This window comes from Erinaceus europaeus, chromosome 5 (assembly GCF_950295315.1).
Source record: "Erinaceus europaeus chromosome 5, mEriEur2.1, whole genome shotgun sequence".
NCBI lineage: Eukaryota > Metazoa > Chordata > Mammalia > Eulipotyphla > Erinaceidae > Erinaceus > Erinaceus europaeus.
In genome coordinates, this window is record NC_080166.1 from 102,815,475 (window position 1) to 102,842,999 (window position 27,525).

The following is a 27,525-nucleotide window of genomic DNA, read 5'->3' on the forward strand; positions in this document are numbered from 1 at the left end:
TATGCATGCTATTCCATACCCAATAGTAAAAATAGAATCCACTGATCTTACATGGCAAAACAAATACACATTTTGTTAGAAGGATAGGAAAAAAATTTGACATTACAGCCTGGAACTCTACTTCAAATGAAGGTTTTGATTTCTCTCTCTCTCTCACTCTGCCTTTTCTGTCACATTGAGGAGTGGGGGAGAGGGAGATATCAAAACAAAAGTATGTCAATGTTTAGTCTCAAAAAACAACTTAGCAAAAAACACACTTAGTGAATTTTAGAGTCTCATATTTTATCTTAGTTCCTCTGGGTATGCACCAATGGACCAATAACAACACCAGCACAATAAGCAATATTGAAGATTATTCTTTGCTCATTACTTTGCCCCAGTATACAGAAAAAGTTGATTGATTCTGTCTCCCCTTGATCATTTCTTTATCTGAATCTATTAAATCCAAGAGGAAGCTTCATTGTTGTGGTGTCTTTCCTTCTCCACCTCTCTGTCTCCCTTTCTCTAATAGCCCCAGAACAGGGGGAGAAAAAAGAAAGAGAAAACAAGAAGGGGGGGAGGGGAGAAGAAGAGGTAAAAAAAAAAAAGTGATTCTAGAACCACTGTGCAAAGAAAAGTTGCCCCATTACTCTGTCTTATTACCAGTACCCATACCTGAGTAAAAAGTGTACTTCCATTGTGCTTAAACATAATGTGTGTCTATTATCACAACAATTATCACTACTTGAACTAAACCTGCACCCAAGCATTGGCCAGTCATAGCACCACCACCACATGCAAGTACACACATGAGCACATACAAGAAGCACATTCACTCTGTATTCTTCACACCTCACATTTTTAACCTACACACACTCCTGACACTTCCTCATATTTTAAGTCAGGGATTATATGGGTCAAGAAGCCAACCATAATCTAATCTAAGTTGCTCTGTAATTCTAACTACACTATGCTTTCCTGTCATTCCATTCATCATGATGCATAACTACATATTAATTTACATGTTAAAAATGAATCCAATTTTCCAAGTTACATCACTTATCCTGATTCTTCTGTATGGTTTCGACAAATATTCACTGAGTTGGCCCTTTCAAGTATATTAGTTGTTGGACACCTGGGAAAAACTTCTGTTGTGCACTGTGGTTATGATTTTTTTCTTGAATAGCACACTTCTTAAATTAATACTGCAGTTTCCCTTTTGATGTCTGGAAGCCTGCTGGAGTCAGGGCAGTTCACAAAATCTGGGAGACTCTGAATAACTGTAAGCTTTTCATGTTTACACTTACATTTTAATACAATATTCATATGTAGTAATTACTTTCAGTTATAAATTAATTCATTACATTTTGCTAGCAGTTATTTTTTTATTTAGAATACAAATATACAAAGACTATATTATTTCATACTCATATAGAAAGCACTGACAAATTCCGAGCTCTTAAGGAACAGTACCTGAAAATCCACTAATGAAATGCATACTTTTTTAAGACTTTTTTTTCTTTTCCTTTTTTAAAAACTTTTTTCCGCTTTTGTTGCCCTGGTTTTATCGTTGTTGTGATTATTATTATTGTTATTGATGTCATTGTTGTTAGATAGGACAGAGAGAAATGGATAGAAGAGGGTAAGAGGGGGAAAGATAGATACCTGCAGATCTTCTTCACCACCTGCAGGTGGGGAGCTCAAACCGGGATTTTTCCTCTGGTCTTTGTGCTTTTTTAAGAGAGAAAAGAAAGCGGAGGAGGAGGAAGCAGTAAAAAAAAAAAGTGGTTCTAGAACCACTGTGCAAAGAAAAGCTGCCCCATTACTCTGTCTTATTACCAGTACCCATACCTGAGTAAAAAGTGTACTTCCATTGTGCTTAAACATGTGTGTCTATTATCACAACAATTATCACTACTTGAACTAAACCTGCACCCAAGCATTAGCCAAGCATACCACCACCACACGCAAGTACACGCATGCACATATACAAGAAGCACATTCACTCTGCATTCTTCACATCTCACATTTTTAACCTACACACACTCCTGACACTTCCTCGTATTTTAAGTAAGGGATTATATGGGTTGAGAAGCCTGACCCCTGAAATACACTTTTTAATACTAGAGGAACAGAATTTATTTAAATATAGCTAAAAACTCAAATGTCCTCGTTTGAGCAGATATTACAGTATTAAGGTAAAGTCACTAGGCAGAAACATTATGGCTCCAATAAGATAGCTCACCTGGAAAGAACCTGCCTTGTCATGAGAGTTCATCAGGTTTGAACCCTGTCCCCATCACACTGGTTGGAAGCTTGAGTGCTGTGGTGTTTCTCCTTCTCTCCTTCCAGCTCTTTCACTCTGAAAAAGCTGGCTTAGAGCAGAGAAGTCTGGTTAAATACTGAAAACACACACTGATATGGAATGTGTTTATCTTTTGCATTTAATTTCAAATATATTAATTAAAAAGAAATATATTGGGAGTCGGATGGTAGCTCAGTGAGTTACGCACGGGTAGTGTAAAGCACAAGGACCAGGATAAGGATCCAGGTTCGAGCCCCTGGCTCCCCACCTGCAGGGAAGTCACTTCACAAGTGGTGAAGCAGGTCCGGCAGGTGTCTATCTTTCTCTCCCCCTCTGTCTTCCCTTCCTCTCTCCATTTCTCTCTGTCCTTCCAACAATGACAACAACAATAATAATTACAATAATAATAAAACAAGGGCAACAAAAGGGAATAAGTAAATATAAAAAAAGAAATTGCTCCGATCAAATCGAATTTAGATTTTTCAGGATTGAGGCTTTGGATCATCACTTGGTGTGCATTACTTTGGTACTTAAGCAATAATAAGGACATTTTGCTAACCAAAATATGTCTACAGATGTATGAAATATTATTGTTAATGATTGACAAGTTGTTTTAATAACAACAACTTTATACATTAACTCTTGCTCACATACATAGCACTTAGGTTCTTTGACAGTAGTTATATGGTGAACTACTGGGCTGTCAGAAAAGTCATGACATATTTTTTGTACAGAAAAACAAAGAAAAAATGTGTCATTACCTTTCTGAGAATCAAGTATTTTAATTTTAGCAATATACTAAAATTAATTTGACTAAGGCAGACTCTTTTATAATTAAGTATGAAAACAAGAGACATGCATCAAATTATTTTAAATTTTGGTGGGGGTAAGGAGGAAAGAAAGTGATTTGAACTGCAGGAATTACCATGATAATAGAGGCTATTTTCTTTTACTTTATTTCTCATTAAAATTTCTAATGAGATAATTCTCATCTAAGACTTCAGTTCTTGATCCTAACAAGATTACATTATTATTGTCCTGGTTGAATGAGCTTAAATGATAGTATGGTGGATTATTTTGAATACATGGCACATATCTGAGTGATTTCTGGATTTGAATGTCAACATTAGAGGCATGTAGGTAAATATTAACTAGTTTTAAAAAATAGAAAATAATCATAAAATCAAAGAATAATGTACACTGTTATAAGCTGATGCATCATAACTCTACATTTTCATATTTGCTACATAAATATAAAACAAAAGGCAATGATATAGAAAAAATATTGGGGTTGCATATTTTAAATGGCAGATTAAGAATATGAACAATTCTACACACTGTATTTAGAAGGGGAGGTGTAAAATAAATGTTAAAACTCAAGATTATATAAATTTGATAAAGCTTTCTATTACTATTAGAATTTCATAATTTTAATACTTGTCTGACTTTGAATTAAATGTAGCAAAACTACCTCTTGTTCACATTTAAAACATACATTTTGTACCAATCATTTACATGGCTAAATCAATTCAGTAAGAATAAGCTGAGTATTCAGTTTTAAATATCAGTTTTTTTATTTAATATTTTAGTCTACAATAGCCTGATGATCCTCTTATGTATGAAACATACTGTTCAAAACCCTTAAAGTAGTATTTGCCAAAAAACTGTTAACTAATTAACATAGTATTACTGAAATCTTTCAGTATTAAAAAAGATTCATTAGCTAATAAAAAGAAAGAGAGCTAGAACATAACTCTGGCACATACATTATCTACTGTACTACCTCCCAGGGTTGTTGTTATTATCATTGTTTTTAAATAGGTATATACCTAATCACAAACTATGAATACACGGAAACTTTGGTCTCTGTATTCAACGTTCTTTTAGACATCTGCACCGCACCATAAGATACTTAAAAAGAATATGTTAATTGGAAATGTTAGAAATGACTGGATGTTCTAGAGTACAATTTGTCAATATGAAAATATTCCTTTTCCAAAGACACAGAAAGATAACTCAAGTTTTCTCCTTGAATTAATATTTAAATATCATAATCTACTTTAAGTTGAATTTATTTTGTGGCATGTAAAAATATAGTTATCTGCATTATTTGTCCAAAATGTTAATGAGCCTTATTTGATAAAAGCACAATTAAATTTCTGAATTAAACTTTAAAAAATAATTCATGAATGTATTGTTTTATAACTACCACTTTTGGAAACATATCTGTGAATAACAGGAAATATACACAATTCCTTTATTTAACACAGTGTATATATAAAAAAAAAAACTTCTTCAAAGACTTTCATTCAGTATATCACTGTAGTATTATTTTGCTTCTATAAAATTACTTCCCAAATGTTGAATCAAATATATCTGATGTATTTGAATCTATGCAATATATCACTATATTTTTACTTTGACAATGAGAGAAAAAATGATTTTACATTTTATACTTGCAATACATCCGTGTTCTAAGAAAATATGTATGCTTTGATCTTCAAAACTATTCTCTATAATAATCTAAGTAACTCTTAAAATTAAGATGAAAATCACTTTTTAAAAAGTATAAATGTCACTGATTTTATTATACTAGTATGCATTGTACAATTATGATGAAAACATGTTTGACTGTCCTGTATGCCAGATGATCTGCTATAAACAGTTATTTTGTCACACTTAAAATATTATGCTTAATACAATTCTCACCCACCCCCGCTGTCTAACATGCCTACAGCATAGAACATGAAAGCATTATTTGAAATAATTGAAAATGAAATATAAAGACCTCAATATGAAACTGTGTATACAATGCTGACTTTGACAATATATATGGTGTTTTTGTATCATTTGCATGCTATACAAAGTGATAGATATATAATGAATGGTTATAGAAAAAGTACACAGCTATTGAGTACATTATTAACTGATATAAGCTTCCTCTGTATATAGATAATTATTTTAGATTCATGATTAATGTTCAACCAACCACTGTCTTTTCATATATTTGCAAAATAGTAGAAAACTTCGAATGATCTGAAGTTCCTGCTCCATAAATTAAGCTGTTAATTTGATAAAAGTTTAATCACTTCTTTTCACAACTTTTATATGCATTTGAAAAAATTCATAAACTATTCCTGGTTTCTGATATTTTTGTTACGTTAAGTTTCTCTTTCTCAGTGTAAAATTTATTCTTGTGTCACAAGAGTTTCTTAATGAGTTGGAAGGATATGTGGGTGTACTTTATTTTTGTTCATTTAGAGTTGTAAGGCTTTGAGAACAACCTATAAAGTTCTTAGCATTTCAGACAAGGATTGAACTATCCTCACTCTTTTTCCTGAACTACTGAAAAACAATGATGGGAAGAATAAAGTGAGAGAAGGGGGAAGACATGAGCCACAAATAAATAAAAAAATAAATATGTAAGAGAGCTAGCTAGAGAAAAGTACAGTAGGGAAATACAATTGTAGATATTTAATTTGAAAAGTTCTCTAACACAGTCTAGTAACAAGAAAGGGTTAAATAATACAAGGCAAGGAATTTCTGCCTTAGATTAAGTTCCTAAATTCTAACCTTGTGGCCATTATATGTGGATGTTTCTCACAGAAACTAGTGTAAATGTCCTATTGAGGAAGAGAAAAGTGTGCTAAGGAAGAGACTTTAAAACCCTGGATATTTGCCAATCTTTTATACTTCACATATGTAAAGGTGATAATTTTCTTAAGCAAAATATGTATTTCAAGTTTGATACTTATGCTAAAGTTATCTCATGGCTTCAGTCAAAATTCCATCTGTTGATGATTCTGAATGTCAGCATACACTCACATGGGTTATATTTACTATTTCTAAGATAGATTATTTACACTATACTTACATACGGGTAAAATAATATTTTGTATTATCGACCTGGAAATATCTTTGCTTGAAGTTATGAAATATATCAAGTAGAACAAGCACAAAGGGTAAGCTTAGTCTGCATCCAAATTTTAATTGATGCCTGAAACATTACATATTGTTCTCCAAAATTCTATGGAGATAATTTGCAGGGTTCCTTAATCCAATCATATGCCACTGATAAACCTGATTTAATTATTTGCTCAGTGAACAACCTGAAAAAGCAAAATTCAGATATTCAAAACCACAAATCTTATGTCCTGTTGTATATGTTAACATGGTGAACTGGAACCATGTACAAGGAGAAAAATACTGTTTTTAATTCAATACAATTTATGATTCTATGTTATTTTTTTGTCTATTTGAGCAAGAATGAGTTTACTTTTATCCTCTTAATACAGTTGGCCAAATTTAATTTCAAATTCAAGGCAACTTGAATCATACAAATGTTATTTTTGAGATAAACATTTTGGCTATCAAAGGAAGAATAAAGATAGAAATGAACCACCTAAAGAGAGCAAATGGAGAAGATTGTGTGGAATGGTACTTGCCTGAAAATAATATTATTTTGTTAACCTCTGAAAAACATTTCAACAATCTTTCCTTAGAAGCTACTTATATTTCTTCCCGAACTACATATTTAATTTCATGTAATTCTTACCTCTTGCTTTTTGTGCATCAATTAGGAAATAAAACTTACATGTTACATGGAAGAGCTCACTTTCTATTGGTATTTTATCATGTACACACTTTTAAATCTACAGATAATAACATTGAGGGAGGGATTTTTTTTATTTTTGTAAGGAAAATAGTTCTTGTCAAGAAAAAGGAACAGAACTCCAATTGTAAAGTCAAAATACTAGTATTTATTTTTATTTTCTAATTTTGATTCTATATAATATGGAGAAAATAGATGAAGAGTGATTTTTTTTCATGAAAATATCATGACATTATTAAGCTTATTCTTTTCCCCTTTTGAAATAAATTTTGGAAAGGAAAACGCTGCACAGAATGGGGATAGTTTATTTCACTTGGCTGATGTAACATTCCTATTTTTTTTTTAATTCCTCAGGGAAACTATTACCACCTGTTCAATCTGAATTTGAGCAGTTACTGTCAATTTACTCATGGGTGAATGCTGCCTCTTTGTGGCAGAATGCCATGGAAAGTGTTCTTTAAACATAAAATTCATGCACAGCCCCTAAAATAGAACAACCTCTAGGTGAGAATATAGAGAAGTCCACCGACAACCAAGAAACGCATACGTTTCTTAACGTTTCAGACTGAATCATACATATCCTGCTCTTGAACAATATCTAAATTTGCAAGCAAACTTTGCTCAGAGATAAACAGCTTGTACCATTAACATTTTTGAGCACAGAATAGAGCTGGGCTTAAGAAAATTAACACTGTCATAATTGTTGAAGGTGGTATTACACCAATAAAAATAGAAACTGTGGAAAACCAGACTAAATAAACAATACTGAAATGGCACAATATATAATATCAAGAGAAAAATGAATATGCAATATATTACTTACCATGCTCCATGTATTAGATGAATACTTCAGTAAGGAAACCAAGTATACAATTGAAATTTCATTAATAAACACATTAAATGACACATTTAGGAAAACAGTTCCATGAATGAACAACCAAATAGTTATATGTATATATATATATTTTTTCTGAACTTGATAATTAGGGATTTTGTTTTCTATTAGGAATGAAAGTTTCTACTATGTCTCAAATAGTTAATAATGAAAATTCACTCAGTCAGACATAATTATTTTGCACTTTAAGTAATCATTACTTCAATCCCTCATATTTGACATAGTTATCAAGTGTTTATTCAGAAACTATTTAAAAAATTACATGTGCTGGGATACATTATGAGACTGTAACAACAGTAGCCCCATCTTACAGAGATCCTGCTTGTGGTTATCATCATTGCTTCTGCCCAGAGGGATAAAGACATTGTGTATAGATTTGTACAGTCCATCATTTGGTCTTCTGAGGTGCCAGTACACGTGGATCTGTACAAATGCGACTGGGTTTGGTTAAACAGTCAAAAATCGGCTACAATAGTAGTCAAATCAATACATCATTTTGGTTGACTAATAAAAATACTTTTACTTTGAAATCCTTTCTAGTAAAACCCAAAACTTGCACATGATTCTCACTGATATGGCCCAATTAATTGCCCTACTTATTTTCTTTTAAACAGTGGGATGCAATCAGGCATTTTTTAAATTACAGATTCAACTGGATGGGTTGCATTTGGCTCTAAAAATTTGCCACTAAATTCTCCTTATTGTTTTTGATGATTTCAAATACCTTCCTGATATCACTTGTTTCGGAAATGCATCTCTTAATACAGTGCAACACCTCTGTGAAAAATCATAGGCTAAACAGTGAAGGAAAGAGAAATGCTAAATGTGCATATAAAAATAGGTGCTACAATAAAATATTTGTATATTTCATCAATAAGTTATTTTGACTAATCAATTATGGATCATATAACTCTGTAATTTAATGATTTGTCCACATCTATAGTGATCCTTTACAAGATCACAATACTTTTGTTTTTTGTTCAAATGTCCAGAATGCATATAAACACATTCTTGAAAAGGAAAGAAAGAGGAATGACAGAGGTGGGATGCTGAGAAAGGAAGACTGGGGATAGGAAGGTTGGGGGCAGGGAGGTGAAGGAAGGAAAGGAGGGAGGGAAGGAGGAAGAGAGAGAACAGACTTTTTATTAAAGTTGGGGTGTGCTACTCTCCACTAAAGCCTTTTAGACCCACCCATGGTTTAAAGGGGAGAAAGGGACAGGGGGGAGGGAGAAAAGAGGAAGAGTTAAATTATGTGCAGCTTTCTTGCACCATTCTTAGCACTTCCAACCACTACAGAAATGCCTGTGACTAGTCACAGCAAATTGCCCTCCATAAAGCCCTTCTTCTCTCCTCCCCCACACGTAAGAGAAAGTGATGTGCCCGGTTTACACAAATGTTTCCCACGTGTAAAATTAAAAGGAAATTGCACACCCTTTCAGTATGTTCTGCCGAAGCTGAGAATCTCGTGCCAAGGCACTTCACCCTAAACGCTGAAACAACACAATTAATCAAATGTGTTCACCGTGTGTCTGCTTGCTTGTTTTGTTTGAAATGCGAAAGCTCCAAGGGAGTTTCTTTGCTTTCAGAACTGGCTAAATGTGGTCTGTTTTTCCAGCACTTCGAGGTAGTCCGGCTCAACGTTTAGTTTTGCTTTTAATTCCAAATATTCGTTCCGGTTGGGTTCTACAAAGACAGCACTGGGGGGGCTGTAGAGCACCGGTTCCCGCAGCCTGCTGTCCCCGGCCCCCGGGTGCAAATACTGATGGGGGCGTCTCAGGTCATAGTTGGGGGAGAAAGTGTAGGCAGCGGGGCTGCACGGGAATTTGGGATATTCCGGGAGGCTGTTGCCAGCTGGGGTAGTGGAACAGTGTTTGTCTGGTTCTAAAATACCCCTGTAAAAACGGTCGGCGTCCTGCACCGGCGACAGAAGGTCCTCCCGAGGCTCGATGGTACTGACGCTATAGGCGGGGCTCCGCAAGTGGTGGCCTTCCCGCCGGTCCTCCTCCCCCGGCTGCAGCTGCAGCTGCGGCGGGGGCTGCTGCTGGGGCTGTGGCTGCGGTGGCGGCTGTGGCGGCTGCTGCTGCAGGTGGTGGTTGCCGCTGTAGGTGACCTTGAGCTCGTGCAGGTCTTTGTAATCCTCCACCGAGTTGCCCTCCCGCGAACGGTAGATGGGATTTTTGCACATGTGGCCCAGCGGGTGGGGGATGTACTCGTACACATGGCCCGCGGGCGTTTTCACCTTGGGCAGCGCGGGCCCGCGGTGGTGCACGTGCGCGTGCGGGTGGCTGCCCGCACCCCCGGCCCCGCCCCCGCCCCCGGCCCCGCCCCCGCCGCCGCCATACACGCTGTATTGCATGTTGAAGGAGCTCACGTCGGAATTGTTGGTGCTGGTGTGGTCGCTCTGGTTCTTTTTGCGGCGCTTCATCACCAGCACAAAGAGCCCGGCGGCCACGAAGACGGACATGATGAAGACCAGCAGCAGGCTGAGGATCAGCACCGACAGGGGCACCGACGACGCGCCCGCGCCCAGGCCCGCGGGGGCCCCGGTGCTGTTGAGGGTCACGGAGGGGGTCACCGCGCTGGTCCTGGCGGGAAGCTGGATGGAGGAGGGTGTGGGCGTGGACACCACCACATCAGAGTAGTCTGGGCACAGCTGCTCCGACTTAATGACGCGCATGTCGGTCTCTGCGAACTTCTTGGGCGCCTTGCAGATGACCTCGTCCACCAGCACCCCCATTTTGAGCTGCTCCACCCACAGCTTCATGCCCACCACGTCGCAGGTGCAATCCCAGGGGTTGTCGTGTAGGTCGATTTGGATGAGGGCCTTCAGCTGGTCCAAGACTCCACTCACAGGCAGGGAGGTGAAATGGTTACTCCTCAGGTTGAGCCTGAGCAGGGTCAAGCCTGCAAAGACACCCGAGGGCATGGCCTGCAGGAGATTGTTGTTCAGAAATAGCAGCTGGAGGTTTGGGACAGGATCGAAGGTTCCAGACTGAATCTCGCGAATGAGATTGTACTGGAGGAAGAGATACTGCAGACTCTGCAGGCCATAGAACAGCTCCGGGCTCAGCCTCTCGATCCTGTTACCATTTAGGTAAAGGCGCCTGAGGTTGGTGAGGTCGCCAAAGGCGCGGTCCTGGATCATGGAGATGCGGTTGTTGCCCAGATGAAGGAGGTCCAGCCCAGTAGCTTCCAAGAAGTCGCTCCTGCGCACCATGGCTATGTAGTTCTCAGTCAGATACATCTTCTTGGGGTTGTAGGGCTTGGGTTGTAGCTCAGCAATGCTCTCAATCTTGCGCTCCTGGCAGTTGACATTGAGGCCCAGATCCGAAATTTGCAGGTTGCAAGTGCAGGCGGTGGGACACTCCAAAGGCACCGGAGATTTGGTCTGGTAGGCGATGCTGGGGCCATAGTTGCTGTAGCCCAAGTCCTTGGAGGGCTGCCTAGAGGTGGGGCGCACCCTGGGCTTGTTGGGTTGGCGAGTTCCCTTTGGGGGCCTCAATGGGGGTTTGTAAACAGCAGAGGAAGAAGTGGCCACAGAGTTCACTGAGGCTGGAGTGGTGTGTAAATACCCCGTGGTGCTCAAAGGAGTCTGTGGCCTCATCTCGTAGTCTGAAATAAGTTTCCTTGGGCAAAGTTCTTGCTTGGACACCTCGTCCAAGTCCCGGCCATGCAAGCGGAAGGGGGTCTCACAAACCACATCCCCAACTAGGGCTGAGTAGGAAATGCTGTCCAGCCAATCCTTGAGAGAGATCAACTCGCAGGAGCAGTTCCAGGGGTTTTCCTCCAGCTGTAACTCCACAACTTTATCCATGTGCTGCAACAGCCCCACGTAGGGCAGAAGTTTCAGCCTATTCCCACGCAGGTCCAAGTGCGTTAAGGGCACAAAACGGAAAAGGTTGTTGGGTAAACTGGACAAGAGATTGTCATTGAGGATAAGCACCTGCAACAAATGCAGTTTCCCAAAAGCATTGGGTTCAATGACACTGATGTAATTGTAATCGACCTGTAGGTACTCCAGGCTCTCTAAGCCAAGGAAGGTATCATCCCGCAGAAGTTCCAGTTTATTATTGTTCAGATGCAGCCTCCTTAAACCCCGCAATCCATGGAAAGCCCCAGTCTCTATGTCCTGGATAACATTGCTTCCCAGGTGCAAAATTGAAGCCCCAGTGTAATTGACAAACTCATTGGGATAGAGACGGTTCAAGAGGTTTCCAGACAACAAGAGGTGGTAGACTGGGAAACGGGGAGGGCTGATTTCAGAGAGGCTGATGATCCCCCGGTTTTCACAGCTCACAGTTAAAATGCCATCCTTTTCCTCACAAGGACATGCATTGTCACAGATTTCCCCATAATAATCGATGGTTTCTGCACACGAAAGGACGAGAGATGTTAGAGCAAATGCTAGAGTCTGCAGCATCCAGCTATGCATTTTTCTGTGAAGGTCCTGTTCCAAAGTTACTGGGGGGCAGCAAGTGTGCATTTTACCTCCTGCAAGGGAGAGAGAGGGAGGGGAGGAAACAACAGGGTATAACATATTTAAAGGATCACTCAGAAAAGGTCTCCCTTTCCTAACACCAGTCCTCTGAAATCTAAAAGGAGGGACTATGAATGACAGCACCCCTCCCCAGTCCCCCCCACACATACACCAAGGGACATCACTGTTCTCCAGACCTTATTAAAATCTGATATTCATTCTGATGTAAAGGTTGATATAATTCCCTAATAGGCATAACAGGGGCATGCTGCTCTTTATATGATAAGAGCAGGTTAGATAAAGTCCCATTTCTGTCTTCTTTCCCTGCCCCCCTTCTTTCCAAAACCAACCCATAAATATACATAAAATGGCTGTCAGTTCAGTTCCACAGTTCTAATTTTAAGGGAAAAAAGAACCACTTTACAAGGTTCCCCTCCTCAGCATCTATCCAGCCCTCCCCCCCTCTCCTTCCACCCCCAACCTCTTCAGTTAACAGTTCACCAAGAAGGTCTCCCATTTCCACAGAAAAGCCAGGAGTCTCCATACGTGGGTTATTTTAAACCATCATTGGAAATGCCAGGGTGGAGACCTAAATAATATTTTTCAGAGACAAACAGGGAAGGAAAGAAAGCATCAAAAGGAACAGAAGAAGCTCTTAAATCACCAATTGTCTTCAGGAGCTTTGAGCATGGAGAAAACAGGAGAGCGTTTTGGCTTTGATGGTGGACTTCACTAGAGAGCTATTAAGCACCTCTGAGTCCTAATTGCATGCACAGTGCCACTTAGCAGCGCTTCCCTGAGAATGCCCTGCTCCCACTTCCCATTGATCATGTCAGCCATGCTACCAAACTGCATCTTTAAGCCACTGAAACAGTTATGCAGGATGGATTACAAAGAACTCAAGTGAAAGCATCCGCAATCCGGGAACACCTTCCTGTAACTGGAGTTGAAAGAAGATGCTTCTACCGCTTACCTAGAATCAGCTAAAAGTAAACGGAGGACCAATGCCAAAGGTTCCCTAACCTAAGCCCTGGGTCTCTTTGGCACAGTATGCTGAACTAACCCTACTGAGTTCCCAAGGATGAGACTCAACTGCCACCTTGCCAGAGTCTCCATCTTTGGAATCGCCTATTACCTTTAATTGCCAGGGCTTTATGACCAACCTTCCAGTCCCCCCCCCCCCAGCCCTTTTCCCGCTTCTTATGAAAAGACCACTGGAATGATTAAGGGGCAAAAACTGAAAGGCCAAGGGCCAACAGCTAGTGACATAGGTCAGTACTTTTAAATATCCGAAATACACCTCCCCAAGGGGGTTATTCTGCCCCCTTTCTTTCTTGCTTTCTTTTTGTCCCCTTAAAGGCTTCCCTGGATTTCCTACTTTGTATCTACAGCAGCACTCATAAAGTAAAGGACATAAATGGTGTGTGTGTGTTGTGTTGCACTGCTGTGTGTATGGGTGGGGGTGCATCTGGTACCAGTGCTTGGCTGGGGGAGCCAGTGCCTTTTCTTTGGTCAACCTTGCCTCAAGGCCCCCAAAGTCTGATGTGCCATCTCACACCCCTCCATCCTCTCCCAAACTAAAGCCAAGACCTCTCCAAGTCATGGGTACAAGCCTGGAGAATTGAATCTCCAGCCCCAACTCCACTTCAACCGGCATTATTAAGAGCCCTTGCATTCAGATACACATGTGCAAGTGTGCCTGCGAATCATTCATGTGTGACCACCCGAACGAACGTGTGCAGATGAATCAGAACCACAGAGTAGAAACCTCGCCAAGTATTCCCGACCTTCCAACGCAACTGCAAACGCCTCCTGGCTTAGAAGCCATAACAATAAATAAATAAATAAACAAATGGAAAAGCCCTATGAAACGCAAGACGTTTACCTTGAAATTTACGTTTTCCACTGGATCAATTCTGTCCATCCATTCAGCTGGGGTTGGGCTCCCTCCCCCGCCCACCCAGTGCCTCCCCGCCCCCATTCGCCTCCCAACCCTCCTGACAGCCCAGAGAAAATTGTGTCCAGCCGGTATTCAACTCGAGCGTCTACAACTTTAATCCAGTTCTCTTGAGCCAGGCAGCGAGCTTCCTCTCACCCCACTCCCTTTCCCCTCCTCCTTGCCATCAAAGGAGCCAGCACATTTGAGAAAATAAAGTTGAATGAGCCTGGGAAGGCTGACATTCTGGCTGGGAAACGCACCTCCGATGCAAATTCGCGGGTGCGCTGCACATTCTCGGATTATCATATTTTTTTTTGGAGGGCGGGGGCGGGGAAACTCTATTCGCCCCCCCACACCCCCCACCTCCGCTCTAGAATTCAGATCCTGGATCTTGGCCCTGTGTGAAGCCAGGGACCCCCGCGGGCCATCGCCCAGGCCAGACCCTTGGCTCTGAGCAGAGCTGCTCCCACAGCGGCCAGGGCTGGAGCACCCGGAGTTCCAGGACGCAGGGATCCCCTCCCCCATTCCGCCCCAAAGCTAAGGAAGGAAAAGGGGTAGGAGGGAGGGAAGGCAAAGCAAACCACATACACACACACGCACACACGCGCACACACACACACACACACACACACACACACACACACACACACACCGGCCTCTTTTGCAAAGTAAACGGCCGACTTACCCCGTGTCACATCTCCAGGGCCCACATATCATAGTCACCCCTTGGGGTGTGCACTGGCTTCCCGGAGCCCGGGCTGGGCGAGCAGGCGCCAACTGTGCGGTCTGAGCCGCGGGAGGAAAGCGGCGCCCGGACGCCGCCAGCCCCGGGGCCGCCGCCGCGGTGGCGACCGCGGGTTCCCGGGCTCCCCAAAAGGCTCTCCCCGGCGCTCTCCGCGGTAGTCGGAACCGGCAGCCGGGCTGGGGTGGGAGTAGGGGGCAGAGGGGGGCGATCGCGAGCGGCGGGCTGGGAAGGGAGGGGGGGGAAGGGGTCGGTGGAAGACCGGCTGGAAAGGCGCCTGGTGGAGGGCTCCAAAGCCCAGGCCGGGTGGGGCGAGGAGGAAGCTGCTGAAAGGGGGTGTAGCGGGGGGGGGGGCGAGTGGGCGAGGGGTCCGAGGAGGGGGACGCGGAACCCGCAGCCCGGTCCGGCCAAGCGCTCAGCAGAGCCCGCACTCACATACACTCGCTGCCACGGCGCGATCGCCCGCTCCGGCCCCTTTCGCTGCGCCTCCCTCCCACCCAGGCGGATACTCACAGTTGCCATCTGCAGCGGGGGGCAACTTTCTCCAAAGCCCGAGTCGTAGCGGCCGCCGCCCCCTCCAGCCGCCTCTGGCTCCTCGCACCCTCCGGCCGGGGGGTTCGCGCCGGCCGGCCGGCCTTCCCCTCCCCCTCCCCGGAGCTCTCCTCCTCGCCGTCTTCACCACATCCCCCCCTGGTCAGTGGCGCACTCCCGGGGACCAGCTAGAGGGAGCGGGGCGCGGGGGTGTACATGCATCGCCCGCCTTCTTCTTGCAGCGCACACTGTACATGGTAGTGAGGGGGCGAGCAAGGTGGCACCGGCCCCTCGGCTGCTGCTCCGGCGGCGGCTGCGGCTCCTGCGCCGTCCTCCGTCCTCCGTCCTCCGTCCTCCGCCCTCCGCCCCCCCGCGTGCACTGGCGACCACCGCGCGGGGGATCCCGCCGCCGCGGCTCGCCCGCTCCCAGCCAGCCGCAGCCGTCCGCGCCGCGGCCCTTAATTAGTATTTGCACGACTCCCGCATCCTCTTGGCTGGTGTCTGCTGGGGGGGTTCTCGGTCTCTTTTCCAGATGCAGCGCGCAATCGTCATGATTTGGAACTCTCGTTCGTCGACATCCTTTGGGGGCCGGTGGGGGGCGGGGGAGGGAACAACCTCGTTCTTTGCCTGTGGCGTGTCCCGGCAGTCCAGGGGCTCTGGAGAAGAAAAAAAAAAAAACTCAAAGAAAGTCGCGACTTCTCGTCTTCTCCCCCGGGCGTTGAGGAGGTGACAACGCGGTAAGCCTCACGGGGGTCTCGGTGACACCCGCTCCCGCGCGGGCGCAGGCCCCGTCCGGTGCACTTGTTTATGGCCGGGCCGCGAGCGCGAGCGCGAGCCAAACTGCAGCAGACATGATGGGCCCGGGGCGAAGCGCGCCCTCAGCAGCCGATAGGTGGCAGCCGAGGGCGAAGGCGGCCCGGGGTTGGGGAAGCGCAACCGGAGCCCCCTTCCCAGTCAGATTCTGGGGAGATGGAGGAATCTTGGATCATGTGCTTAAACACTAGCCTGGGACCGTGCAGTCCTCGGATTGAGCAAGGGAGGAGTAGAAATAACCCCTATAGGGCCAGGCTTGGTGTTGGTCAGGGACAGGTCGTCTGCTGTTCTCCTGCCATTTAGAATGATACAGCCCCAGCTGCTGTCTCAGGTACTTTACTGTAAAAGAGAGAGAGAGAGAAGAAGAAGAAGAAGAAGAAGAAGAAGAAGAAGAAGAAGAAGAAGAAGAAGAAGAAGAAGAAGAAGAAGAAGAAGAAGAAGAAGAAGAAGAAGAAGAAGAAGAAGAAGAAGAAGGAGAAGAAGGAGAAATGATTTCTCCTAGCTGCAAACAAGAGTGCTTTTTATTTTATTGTAATATATAATTTTAAATTCCGTTTTCTAGGCGTGTTTGGACTATACAAGAGAATGTGAACGGCTTTCAGAGGGTGCTTGTGAACACATTTGGTGTGTAAAGAAAAGCTGGAACCCCCCAAATAAATGCAGTGTCGGTAGGGAGCGAGTTTCTTGAAGAGTCACCTGCTAAACTACACTAGCATCATCACTACAGTAAGTATTCTTGAATTCTTCCATGAAAGCAGACACATCTCTATTCTCAACAGTGTCTTAGATTTGTTTCCAGTGTGTAAGATTAGAACTGCAGTCCATCTCAGTAGTATTGAGGGATACATCAAAGCAAACTTGATAGCTGTGGTCCCATACAGACTCAAGACACATGTGTCTGTTTGTTGATAACTGGATACTTTTACCAGTTGAATGCATTTCATGGGATTTGTTTTTGAGTTAATTGTGCAGAATCATTTGGAATCCTCTTAAATGTAATTGGTATTGTCTCTCGTAGTATTTGGGAGAGTGCTGTGGCTATCCTATCCTATTGAAAATATGGTTTGGATAGATTCTGATATACACAGCTACAAACATATCTTCACTATCTTCACATAGTATCTATATATTGAATTGATACTTCTAGAAGTGGTGACTTTTATGGTTTCTTGAAGTTTTGCATGCGATTTTCAAATTGCTTGTGATCCTGTTTTCCAATTTACTTTTTTAGTTAAGTCATACATACTTTGAAAGCATTTTGTTTTCTTTGGATTTGGGGCATGTAAGAGAAAGAAGGAATAATAGTTTGTAATATCAGTTAATTAAAATAAAATCTGAGACAGAGCTTCCTGTTAAAGGTAGAAACATTTGTGCTAAAAATGATAGCCACTTTTTACAAAAATATATAAACTCCACCCTCAAAGACTTCTTATTTTATTTTTATCCAGTCTGTGTCTTCCAATGTGTTTACATTTAGTCTGAAATAACATAAATATTTTAGAAAACTTATTTTAGAAAAGCTGTTTTAAAAGTTGAGAACAAATTTTATATTTTATATTCAGAAAATATCTGAATCTGATAAAACAATTATTATAGCTGTAAGCTTTTGCTATATATGTATTAAGCACTATTGTAAACATACTTTCTTTTTTCTTCTATCTTTTTCTTTTCTTCCCCTCTTTTTGTAGTCTAGTCTCCACTATTTGGAGCTAACTTTTTCAGATAGAGACAGACACAAAGAGAGAGAGAGAGTGAAAGATACCACAGCACTAAAACTTCCTCCAATTCTGTGAGGGGACTATTACCTGGGTTGTGGATTTGGCAAAAGAGCTTTCCCTGCCCCCTCACTGCTCCCAGATGTGTTTTCTTACTGACCCAGAAACATAAAATTCAATGTTGATAAATGCTACAGAAGTTCTGAAAATGTACGGAACAGCTTAATGAATCACATGAATTCTCAGAATATCTCAAATAAAGCTATGCTGGTTCATTATTGTATTACTTTCCTAATTCACAACTATGTGAAAATACCAATCAATGTTGGAGTTTTGATTTAGGATTACTTTAACCATTATATAACTAAGACATTTTTTTCACCATCTAAGGAACATTAAACCTGTTGCAATTAATTGAGGTTATAGTTTTGTTGGAAACACTGACACTGAACATACACCTCTTATTCAGATCAACAAGTAATAACCAATAACTCATTAATTAGGATAGCCTGGGACTTTAACTTCACTGTTTACCACTAGGTGTCTCTATATGCTGCTGGGCAGGCAAGTGAATTTTGAGAAAATACTATGACATAAAGAGATCAGAAAAGTGTGGTAGGGAAAACAACACAGAAACAAATGAAAGCCTCATTCATTAGAATGTAGACTCCTGCTTTCTGTACAGGTTGACTAATGCATAGGAAAGAAATAATGGTATCATAATATCCATTATATGTTGTATATACATACTGTAAAATAATGTTCAAATGAGTACACATGATTGCATAAAGACATTTGGAAACCAAAATCAATCTAATGCCTGTCCAGAAACAAAGCCATCAATATTAAATTAAATATTTTTTTCAATCCCATTGGTTGTGAATGCTTAGGACTTTTGTTGAAATGTTTGTGAACTTATTTATGCATATCATAACTATTTCGTGATCTACTATCATCATGAATGCCATGACTAGCATAAATTATCACCATAATTTAATACTTGCATATTAAAATTTCAGTTTACATCACAATTAATCTATTAATTATCTGAAACTGATCATACTATATGTATGAGTTTACATTTGTTACTATCTGGAATAGTTGTAGTGATTTATGGACTCTTTGGAGGAATTCTTATATTAAATGCATTTAGTGCATTTAAGATCTCTCAACACACCACATTTCAATATCATTTTGTGCTTTCTTTAAAATATTAATATATTAGCAAATAATTACTGACCCTCATAAAGGAATCTAGCTAATTATACAAGGATATACAAGTGAGGAATTTCAATAGCATTAATAAACAACTTTAATATTTAAAACCGGTTAAGCTTTATTTCTTTATTTTTGATTTTTGTCTGCCTGGTAGGGAATTAAGCTTACACTTAAATATAGTGTTGCCTATGAGATTCTTCCTGAATTAGCTCTCTTGGGTTACTTTTGTGAAGGTAATGACTAAGAGTGCTCATTACCCTATGTAGTAAATGGCATCTTTTAATTTTTTTTTCAGAACTTGTTTTTAAAATCTTTATAATTGAGAACACACACACACACACACACACACATACACACACACACACACCTATATTCCTTAAAGGAGAAAAGTTTCTTGTGAAGGGAAAAACTTTAATCATCATTTTTGTTTCCCTGTGCAACTGTTAAAATTTAGGAACTGTACAACATGTTTTGAACAGTCTGCCACACTTGGAGTTATAATAGTCAAATACATCATGGGGTGATGATTATTAAATCCAACATGGCCATCAAAATGGACTGATTTCACTGAGAGATTATTTATTTACTTACATACTTAATCATACCCAGTTTCAGATATATATTGCCAAAGGTAAAGAAGATATAAAAAATATAGTTTTCTTTTAAAAAATATTTATTTATTTATTCCCTTTTCTTGCCCTTGTTGTTTTATTGTTCTAGTCATTGTTGGATAGGACAGAAAGAAATGGAGAGAGGAAGGGAAGACAGAGGGGGGAGAGAAAGGTAGATACCTGCAGACATTTGCTAGAACAGAGAGAAATTGAGAGGGAGAGAAGGTAGAGAGGGAGCAAGAAGAAGAGGGAGAGAGGGAGAGAGAGAGAGAGGGAGAGGGAGAGGGATCTACAACACTGTTTCACTGCTCATGTAACTTTTCTCTGCAGATGGGGAATAGGGACTTGAACATAGAAGCTTGTACATGGTAATACGTCCACTTAGCCAGGTTCTCCACCAGCCAGCCCTTAATACGGTTTCTTATGAATACTTTTATCACTTTTATCTCCAGAAAGCAGTCTACAGATACACCAATATAAAAATTTACAAAATAATAACGTAGTCAATGTAACAGATGCATGCATTGTATATGACTAAGGATAGCCTACATATCTGATTAATTAAAAAGTGTTACATATCCTTTTATAGCTCAGAAAACTGTTGCATTTTAATAATATATGTAGAAATAGGGTTCCGTTATTCATAATAGTTTATATAGCACTAGCTACACTGAAAAGAAAATATGGATGTAATCTTACTGAAGGATAGAAAAGTCAGTAATAATTATTGCCTCTTGGGAAAAGACAGAAAAGGCTTGGGTAAAGTGAAGATTTACTTTTTACTATATGTTCTATTTTTTTTAACTTACTAAAAATTTCCATTCAGATGCAAGTTTCCAATGAGACAGTGTAAAATCAGTCCTTAGAAAATAGGGATTAGCTGAGAGAATGAGAGGTGGTAGTGAATTGAACGCAATCTCATTAAATTGACAGTGCCCCATAATTCTTAAAACTATTTTATGATGCATTATTATTACTGGATATGCTTAATGTTTCTACCTATACGGGTATGAGCCTATTAGTTCATATAGTTCCTTTTTATACTTATGTTTTAATTTAAAAAAATATTTATTTACTTATTCCCTTTTGTTATCCTTGTTTTATTGTTGTAGTTATTATTGTGTTGTTATTGATGTCGTTGTTGTTGGATAGGACAGAGAGAAATGGAGAGAGGAGGGGAAGACAGAGAGAGGGAGAGAAAGATAGACACCTGCAGACCTGCTTCACTGCCTGTGAAGTGACTCCCCTGCACGTGGAGAGCCAGGGGCTCGAACCCGGATCCTTACGCTGGTCTTTGCGCTTTGCCACCACGTTCACTTAACCTGCTGGGCTACTGCCCGACTCCCTTTATACTTATTTCTGACATTCAATTCTAGACCCTACTGTCACCTAATAGAAAGGAGCACCCGTTATCTTCATTGTGTAAAGTCACTGACATTATAGAATTAAATAGGTAACATTATTTCAATTATATCAAAATGGTTCTGTAGAGAAGGTAATCAACTACATTGAAGTAGTCAGTGACTAATATGTACTGATATCTGCAGGAAAATTAATGTGTGAGTAATTGTGACATATTTTAAATATACAAGTTATTACCAGGCCCTGTTAAAGCAAAGACTGCTACCATCTGGCTTATATTTGCACTGAAGTATTCACATTCCACTGAAACAGAGGCAGTTTCTCCACATGGCAGAATGAACTTTCCTTTGTCTCTTCATATCAGAGCTGCAGTTTGTCTTGGGGTCCATTGGTACTCAGTTTCTAAATATTTCTCAATTTTAGTTCCTGAATAGTTCTTTGTCAGTTTAGGAAATAAGTCCAACCAGATTTTACATTATTCCTCTTTATTTTCTGTTATCCTTTATGGACTTTTGGAGTAAAACAATCATCTCAAGACAAGGTCTTGTCGCAAACTTCCCAGAAGCATAATTTTTATGACAGTTTCTAAATTAACTACATTTTATTCAACTTTTTTTAAAAGGTTTTTTTATGTTTATTTACTTCCTTTTGTTGTCCTGTTATTTTATTGTTGTAGTTACTATTATTGTTGTTATTGATGTCATTGTTGTTGGATAGAACAGAGAGAAATGGGGAGAGGAGGGGAAGACAGAGAGGGGGAGAGAAAGATAGACACCTGCAGACCTGCTTCACCGCCTGTGAAGCGACTCCCCTGCAGGTGGGGAGCCGGGGGCTCAAACCGGGATCCTTAGGCAGGACCTTGTGCTTTGTGCCACGTGCGCTTAACCCGCTGCGCTACCGCCCAGCTCCATTTATTCAACTTTTATCAACTGAATTTTTTCCTTCAACAAAAGATTTCCATAATCTTCTTAACTACTTAATATAAGTAAAATTTCCAAAACTTTGGTTTTTGAAACTGGATTTTCAATTTTCTATTATCCATTGCTTTAGAGAATTTATCATAGTTTCCCATTTGTTTGTTTGTTTATATTGCCTCCAGGGTTATCACAGGGCTTGGTGCTGAACTATATATCCACTGCTCCCAGTAGCCTTTTTTTTTCCTTTTCCCCCTACTTTTGATTAGCTAGGACAGAGAGAAATTGGGAGAGAAAAGGTAGACAAAGTGGAGGGGGGCAGGAAGATACACACCTGCAGACCTGTTTCTCCATGTAGGGAGTGGGGACTCAAGCCAGGTCCTATATGCACTTAATCAGGTGCACCACAGCCCTCCCTCCCCAACCCAAGATCCCCTTTTCATCAGATAAACCTTCCCTACCCATTAAACCAACACTGAGGACTTGTGGTATCTAAATATGCTGCCCTTGCAGCATCATGGTATTGATTTAGCCCAGTGTTCTGTTTCTTCCTTAAACTTATGTTCTTCAGGACCATAGTATAAGACCGTATTATCAAGAAAGTGATTTTACTGTTTTACCCCCTTAAGAGTGAGAACACTTGGGTAGTGTGCTAGTTTGCTTTGTGTGAGACCCAGGTTTGAGCTTGACCCCTCTCCCCAACCTCAGGCATTCTATCACTTTGTATAGAAGAGTAGTTAGATTCTTTACATTCTCTCTCTGCAGATAACTATCCATTGTAAAACACTCTGCCCTATGAAGCTCTTGTCTGACTTGACATTAACCATCATTTCTTGGTGGTTCTACACTTTTGTCACAGAAGGAGAGTCAGGGGTTTGGAATTAATATCAGACTCACTATCTCAGCAAGGTACTTCATATTTTAGACACACAGTGATAAAAATGGAAAGGTATTTATGTATATGAAGTCTTGACCATGTGTTCAAAAGTCTAATTATATCTTATCATTCCTTTATGCTACAGCAGCTGTGCATTTACAAGCTGAGGAAGAAAAGATAGCAGTTATTTTACTAAGTGAAATAATTTCCGACTCACCACCAAAAAAAGATCTTATTTATTTATTTTATTTGAAATAGTTTACTAAAACCTTCAGCTTGTAATATTGAATAAAAATTCCTTTAGTGACTAACTAAAGGAAGATTATCTTCAAAGGAAAACATTTTCTTTTAACAAATATGTCTTTTAAAATATTTTATTTATTTGTTATTGGATAGAAATAGAGAGAAATTGAGAACTGAGGGGAAGATAGAGGGAGAGAGGGATACCTGTGGTCCTGCTTCAACACTTGTGAAGCTTTCCCCCTACAAGTGGGAGCCAGGGGCTTGAAATATTTACCAATAATACAATAAATTTAGTATGTTTGAGGTAAAATAATCATTTCAGTGCTAGTATGATAATTCATCTGTGAGGGTGCCATGTAAATGATACAGGTATGAACCATGTCCTCACTGCATTGGGGGAAGTTTTTTGATTTTCTTTTTGAAAGAGTTGGTCCAGTGGTGTAATCCCCTGGAAAGATGACAATAGGAAAAATAAAAATAAATAATTTCATTTGTATTTGGGTAGTTGGATGATTTTAAAGACACTTTGACTCATTACAAATCACCTTAATTCTCTAATCTATATAAATTGATTATAATAAAAATATCTTTGCTTGTATTGGGTACTTGAATAGCATACACAAACCTTTAAAAATACATATTCCATAGAATTATTTGTGATGATGGATGCAATCTGTATTTGTGTTTTCCAATATAATGGTTATCAAACATTGAAATACATATGTTATGACCAAAATAATATGGTAAAATTTCATTGTTTTAAAAACTTGATTTACTTAATTTTAAGTAACCACTAGTGACTTGTGGCTACCATATTTGATAGTGAAGGTCTAAAATATTTGTAGAAGACTGAAAATATTTTATAATTTTTGGGATACTTTTAAACCAATTAGAACAGCTGCACTATGCAAATAATGGTAATTCTGACATCCTCAATAAGGAGAATTGTGATTTGCCTTTAGCATGAGGCCTGAAATGAGTTGTTTTTAAGGTTTTTATTAATTTTTTTTAAAGTAAATTATGTTGAGAGCCTCTAGGATTCTTTTAAAGATTTCAAGGCATTTTAAAGTCATCCCTAAATTCCTTATTACACCCTCACTATAAAGAAGGATTGTGAGGTTACTTTATGTGAAAAGAATTTTATTAGAGGATAAATAGCTTTCTACACATGATGAAGTACTCTTTACAGTTTATCTCCAGACCATACAGTAAAGTTTTAGTAGAACTGGAAAAGAAAATTCTGTATATATATATTGTTTCAAGAAAATCTGGAATAAGCTTTTTGAGCAGAGTAATCTGTAGGTCAGTGATAGTATTGCACTTGAGCACTTGTCTTTGCATTCCATTAATGCAAAAGCTCTCTTTGTTGTTTAGTGGTGCTTTGTACTATCAGAATGGACAGAAAAATGTATTTAATTAATTTATATAAAGAAAACATTGCCTCTCCTTCCCATAATGATCTGAATGAATCTCAGCTTAAATCAAATCATATTTAGATACTTGAAACAAACATGTAGTGATGTGGCAAACAATCCCAGTCACAACTAACTGTGGTAATTTGAGTGGAGTAAGTTTTGGTTTTGTTCGTTTTAATAAATCTAAAATATTAGTGATAGAATGTACCTATAGTTTGACTATTATACTTCTTCCATGAGCAAAAACATCAGGAAGAACATTGACTATTTAAAGGTTTGTTGTTAAAATTCGGAGGCTCCAGCTGGCTGGGCTAGCTTTACGGGCGGGTAACAGAGAGGACCAGAGACATACGGCTGGGCAGGGAAGCTGTATTTCTTTATTCAGGAACAACGATTCATAAACTAACCCAAACTAATCACCAAACAGAACTCTGTTGCCTCTTTCCCCCGCGGCAGCGCCAAACACTCTCGAACTCTGGAACTCTCCCAGGGTTCCTTGGGGCGGGGACAAGCGGGCCCGCGAAACTAGCAGGACTGAACCAATTTTCTTGGCAGGGGGAGAGCTAGAACAACCCAATGTAAAGCATACATCAAAGGTTAAAGTTCAAAATAAGTAAGGAGCTGATTGATCCAGAGCAGAATGAGGTTGTTAGTACCTCAGCTCCATGCTTGACTCTTGCTTGGCATCAATCATGCGCTTGTATTTCTGAAGACATCTATCTGGGTAGATCACTTGTCTTTTATGTATTAAGTTGCTCCAATTGCTCTTAATAAGCCATATGCTTAACACACTTGTGAATTAAATAACAAGCAATAAAATACAACCACCTTGGAAGGAAAGTACTATAAAACTTATAGTTTTCTCAGCCACTCATCTGTTGTTGGGCACCTGGGTTCCTTCCAGGTTTTAGCTGTTATGAATTGTGCTGCTATGAACATAGATGTGCACCTATCTTTTTGGCTGGGCATTATGGAATTCTTGGGGTGTATCCCCAGGAGAGGAATTACTGGGTCATATTGAAGATCTATGTCTAGCCTTGTGAGAGTTCTCCAGACTGCTCTCCAGAGAGGCTGGACCAATTTACATTCCCACCAGCAATGCAAAAGGGTTCCTTTGTCCCCACAGCCTCTCTAGCATTTGTTGCTGCTGTCCTTTTTGATGTATGCCATTCTCACAGGAGTGAGGTGGTTATCTCAATGTTGTCTTTATTTGCATTTCTCTGACAATCAGCGACCTGGAGCAGTTTTTCATATGTTTGTTAGCCTTTTGGATCTCCTCTGAAGTGAATGTCTTGTTCATATCCTCTGCCCATTTTTGGATGGGGTCATTTGCTTTTTTGGTGCTAAGTTTGCTGAGTTCTTTGTATATTTTGGTGATTAGTTTCTTGTCTGATGTATGGCATGTGAAGGTCTTCTCCCATTCTGTGAGGGGTCTCTTTGTTTGTGTGATAGTTTCTTTGGCTGTGCAGAAGCTTTTCAATTTGATGTAGTCCCATTGGTTTGTTTCCTATGGTTTTGTTAATGTCTCCTTTCTTAAATAAAAATTAAAAAAAAACTTACAGTATCCTACAATTGGTGACCAAGTGATAGCTGGTCTGGCAGTGCATATGTTTTCAGTGTTTGAGTCTCGTTTTAGCTACAATACAAAATTGCAATACCTTTGATTGCCCTGGGGAAGTTCTTCTGTTAGTGGAGTGGTGCTGAGGTGTTTCTCTTCTCTTTCTTTCTCTTCTCACCTTCTCCTTCAAATAAACAATCAGTGAAAACAGGCTGGGTGAGACTTGTCTGCACTGGTTTCATGCATAGATTCATTCCTGAATAAATAAAATGAAAGTTACGGTTATCTCTACTTAATCATATATTGGGAATGAATGCTAATTTGTAGATAGTGGATCTATTGTAAAAATCAATTTAGTGGAAAGTCAGATTGTTTAATATTACCTTATGCATTTTTTCAATCCTGTGATCAAAAACATTCTATCAATGTAGTGGTTTATAGTGACATGAGATTTGTTATGATTGTTATGTGACATATTACAATGTACATTTCAATATTAATTAGTATCACATATACCAATAAATAATCAACTTACATCTCATCTGAATCACCAATTAACTCATTGTATAATTAAATTGCAATCTTAATTACTCAAGTATATCAATAATAACTGCTATGAAGACAGATTTTGATCAGTGAGTATATTGCTACTTACTCATATGATAGTTATGAACTTATTCCCATGTAGTTTTACATTTTTTTTAAAGTTTTTTTTATTTTTATTTTTTTATATTTTATTTATTTATTCCCTTTTGTTGCCCTTGTTGTTTTATTGTTGTTGTTGTCATTGTTGGATAGGACAGAGAGAAATGGAGAGAGGAGGGGAAGACAGAGAGGAGGAGAGAAAGATAGACACCTGCAGATCTGCTTCACTGCCTGTGAAGCGACTCCCCTGCAGGTGGGGAGCCGGGGTTCAAACCGGGATCCTTATGCTGGTCCTTGTGCTTTGCGCCACCTGCGCTTAACCTGCTGCGCTATAGCCCGACTCCCCGTAGTTTTACATTTTAAAGTATTTTAATACAGTATTTGTAAGGACATCCATAGAAATAATCTAATCTATAGAAAAAAGGAGAATTAAATTGATTTGTCTTCAAAAATAGAAATCTATTTGAACAAAATTTTCCTTTTTCTAGCCCCTAGTTTACTATTAAATATCTTAATACATGTCAATAGTCTCATTTCTTTATGAATGCTATATTTCTGTTTCTATAGCATGCAAAGAAAATATTCAGATGTTTGATATTCCTCCAACCTTAGTACATCGTAAATGGAATGACTTGCCATATTTGTGAATCTCCAAATGTAGAAAGTTATGACTA

At 40.0% G+C, this 27,525-nt stretch overlaps 1 protein-coding gene and 1 long non-coding RNA gene across 3 annotated transcripts in view; one reads left to right on the top strand and one right to left on the bottom strand.

Moving 5' to 3' along the window:
• Nucleotides 1-7,711: 7,711 nt before the first annotated feature.
• Nucleotides 7,712-15,813, bottom strand: SLITRK5 (SLIT and NTRK like family member 5). 2 transcript variants are annotated; one of them, XM_060191580.1, is made up of 2 exons: nucleotides 15,463-15,813; nucleotides 7,712-12,282 (listed from the first exon to the last, which is right to left on the bottom strand). In XM_060191580.1, the coding sequence occupies exon 2, from the start codon at nucleotides 12,272-12,274 to the stop codon at nucleotides 9,374-9,376; it is 2,901 nt and encodes a 966-aa protein (XP_060047563.1). In that variant the 5' UTR covers nucleotides 12,275-12,282; nucleotides 15,463-15,813; the 3' UTR covers nucleotides 7,712-9,373. The 2 variants fall into 2 exon arrangements, with proteins under 2 accessions (XP_060047563.1, XP_060047564.1); XM_060191581.1 differs by lacking the exon at nucleotides 15,463-15,813 and adding an exon at nucleotides 14,893-15,113.
• Nucleotides 15,814-16,095: 282 nt separating this feature from the next.
• The window catches only part of LOC132538634 (uncharacterized), a 153,548-nt gene continuing 142,118 nt past the window's right edge, over nucleotides 16,096-27,525 (top strand). The window contains exons 1-2 of the long non-coding RNA XR_009549992.1: nucleotides 16,096-16,217; nucleotides 16,856-17,019. This is a non-coding gene — a long non-coding RNA (uncharacterized LOC132538634). The remainder of the gene's footprint in view (nucleotides 16,218-16,855; nucleotides 17,020-27,525) is intronic.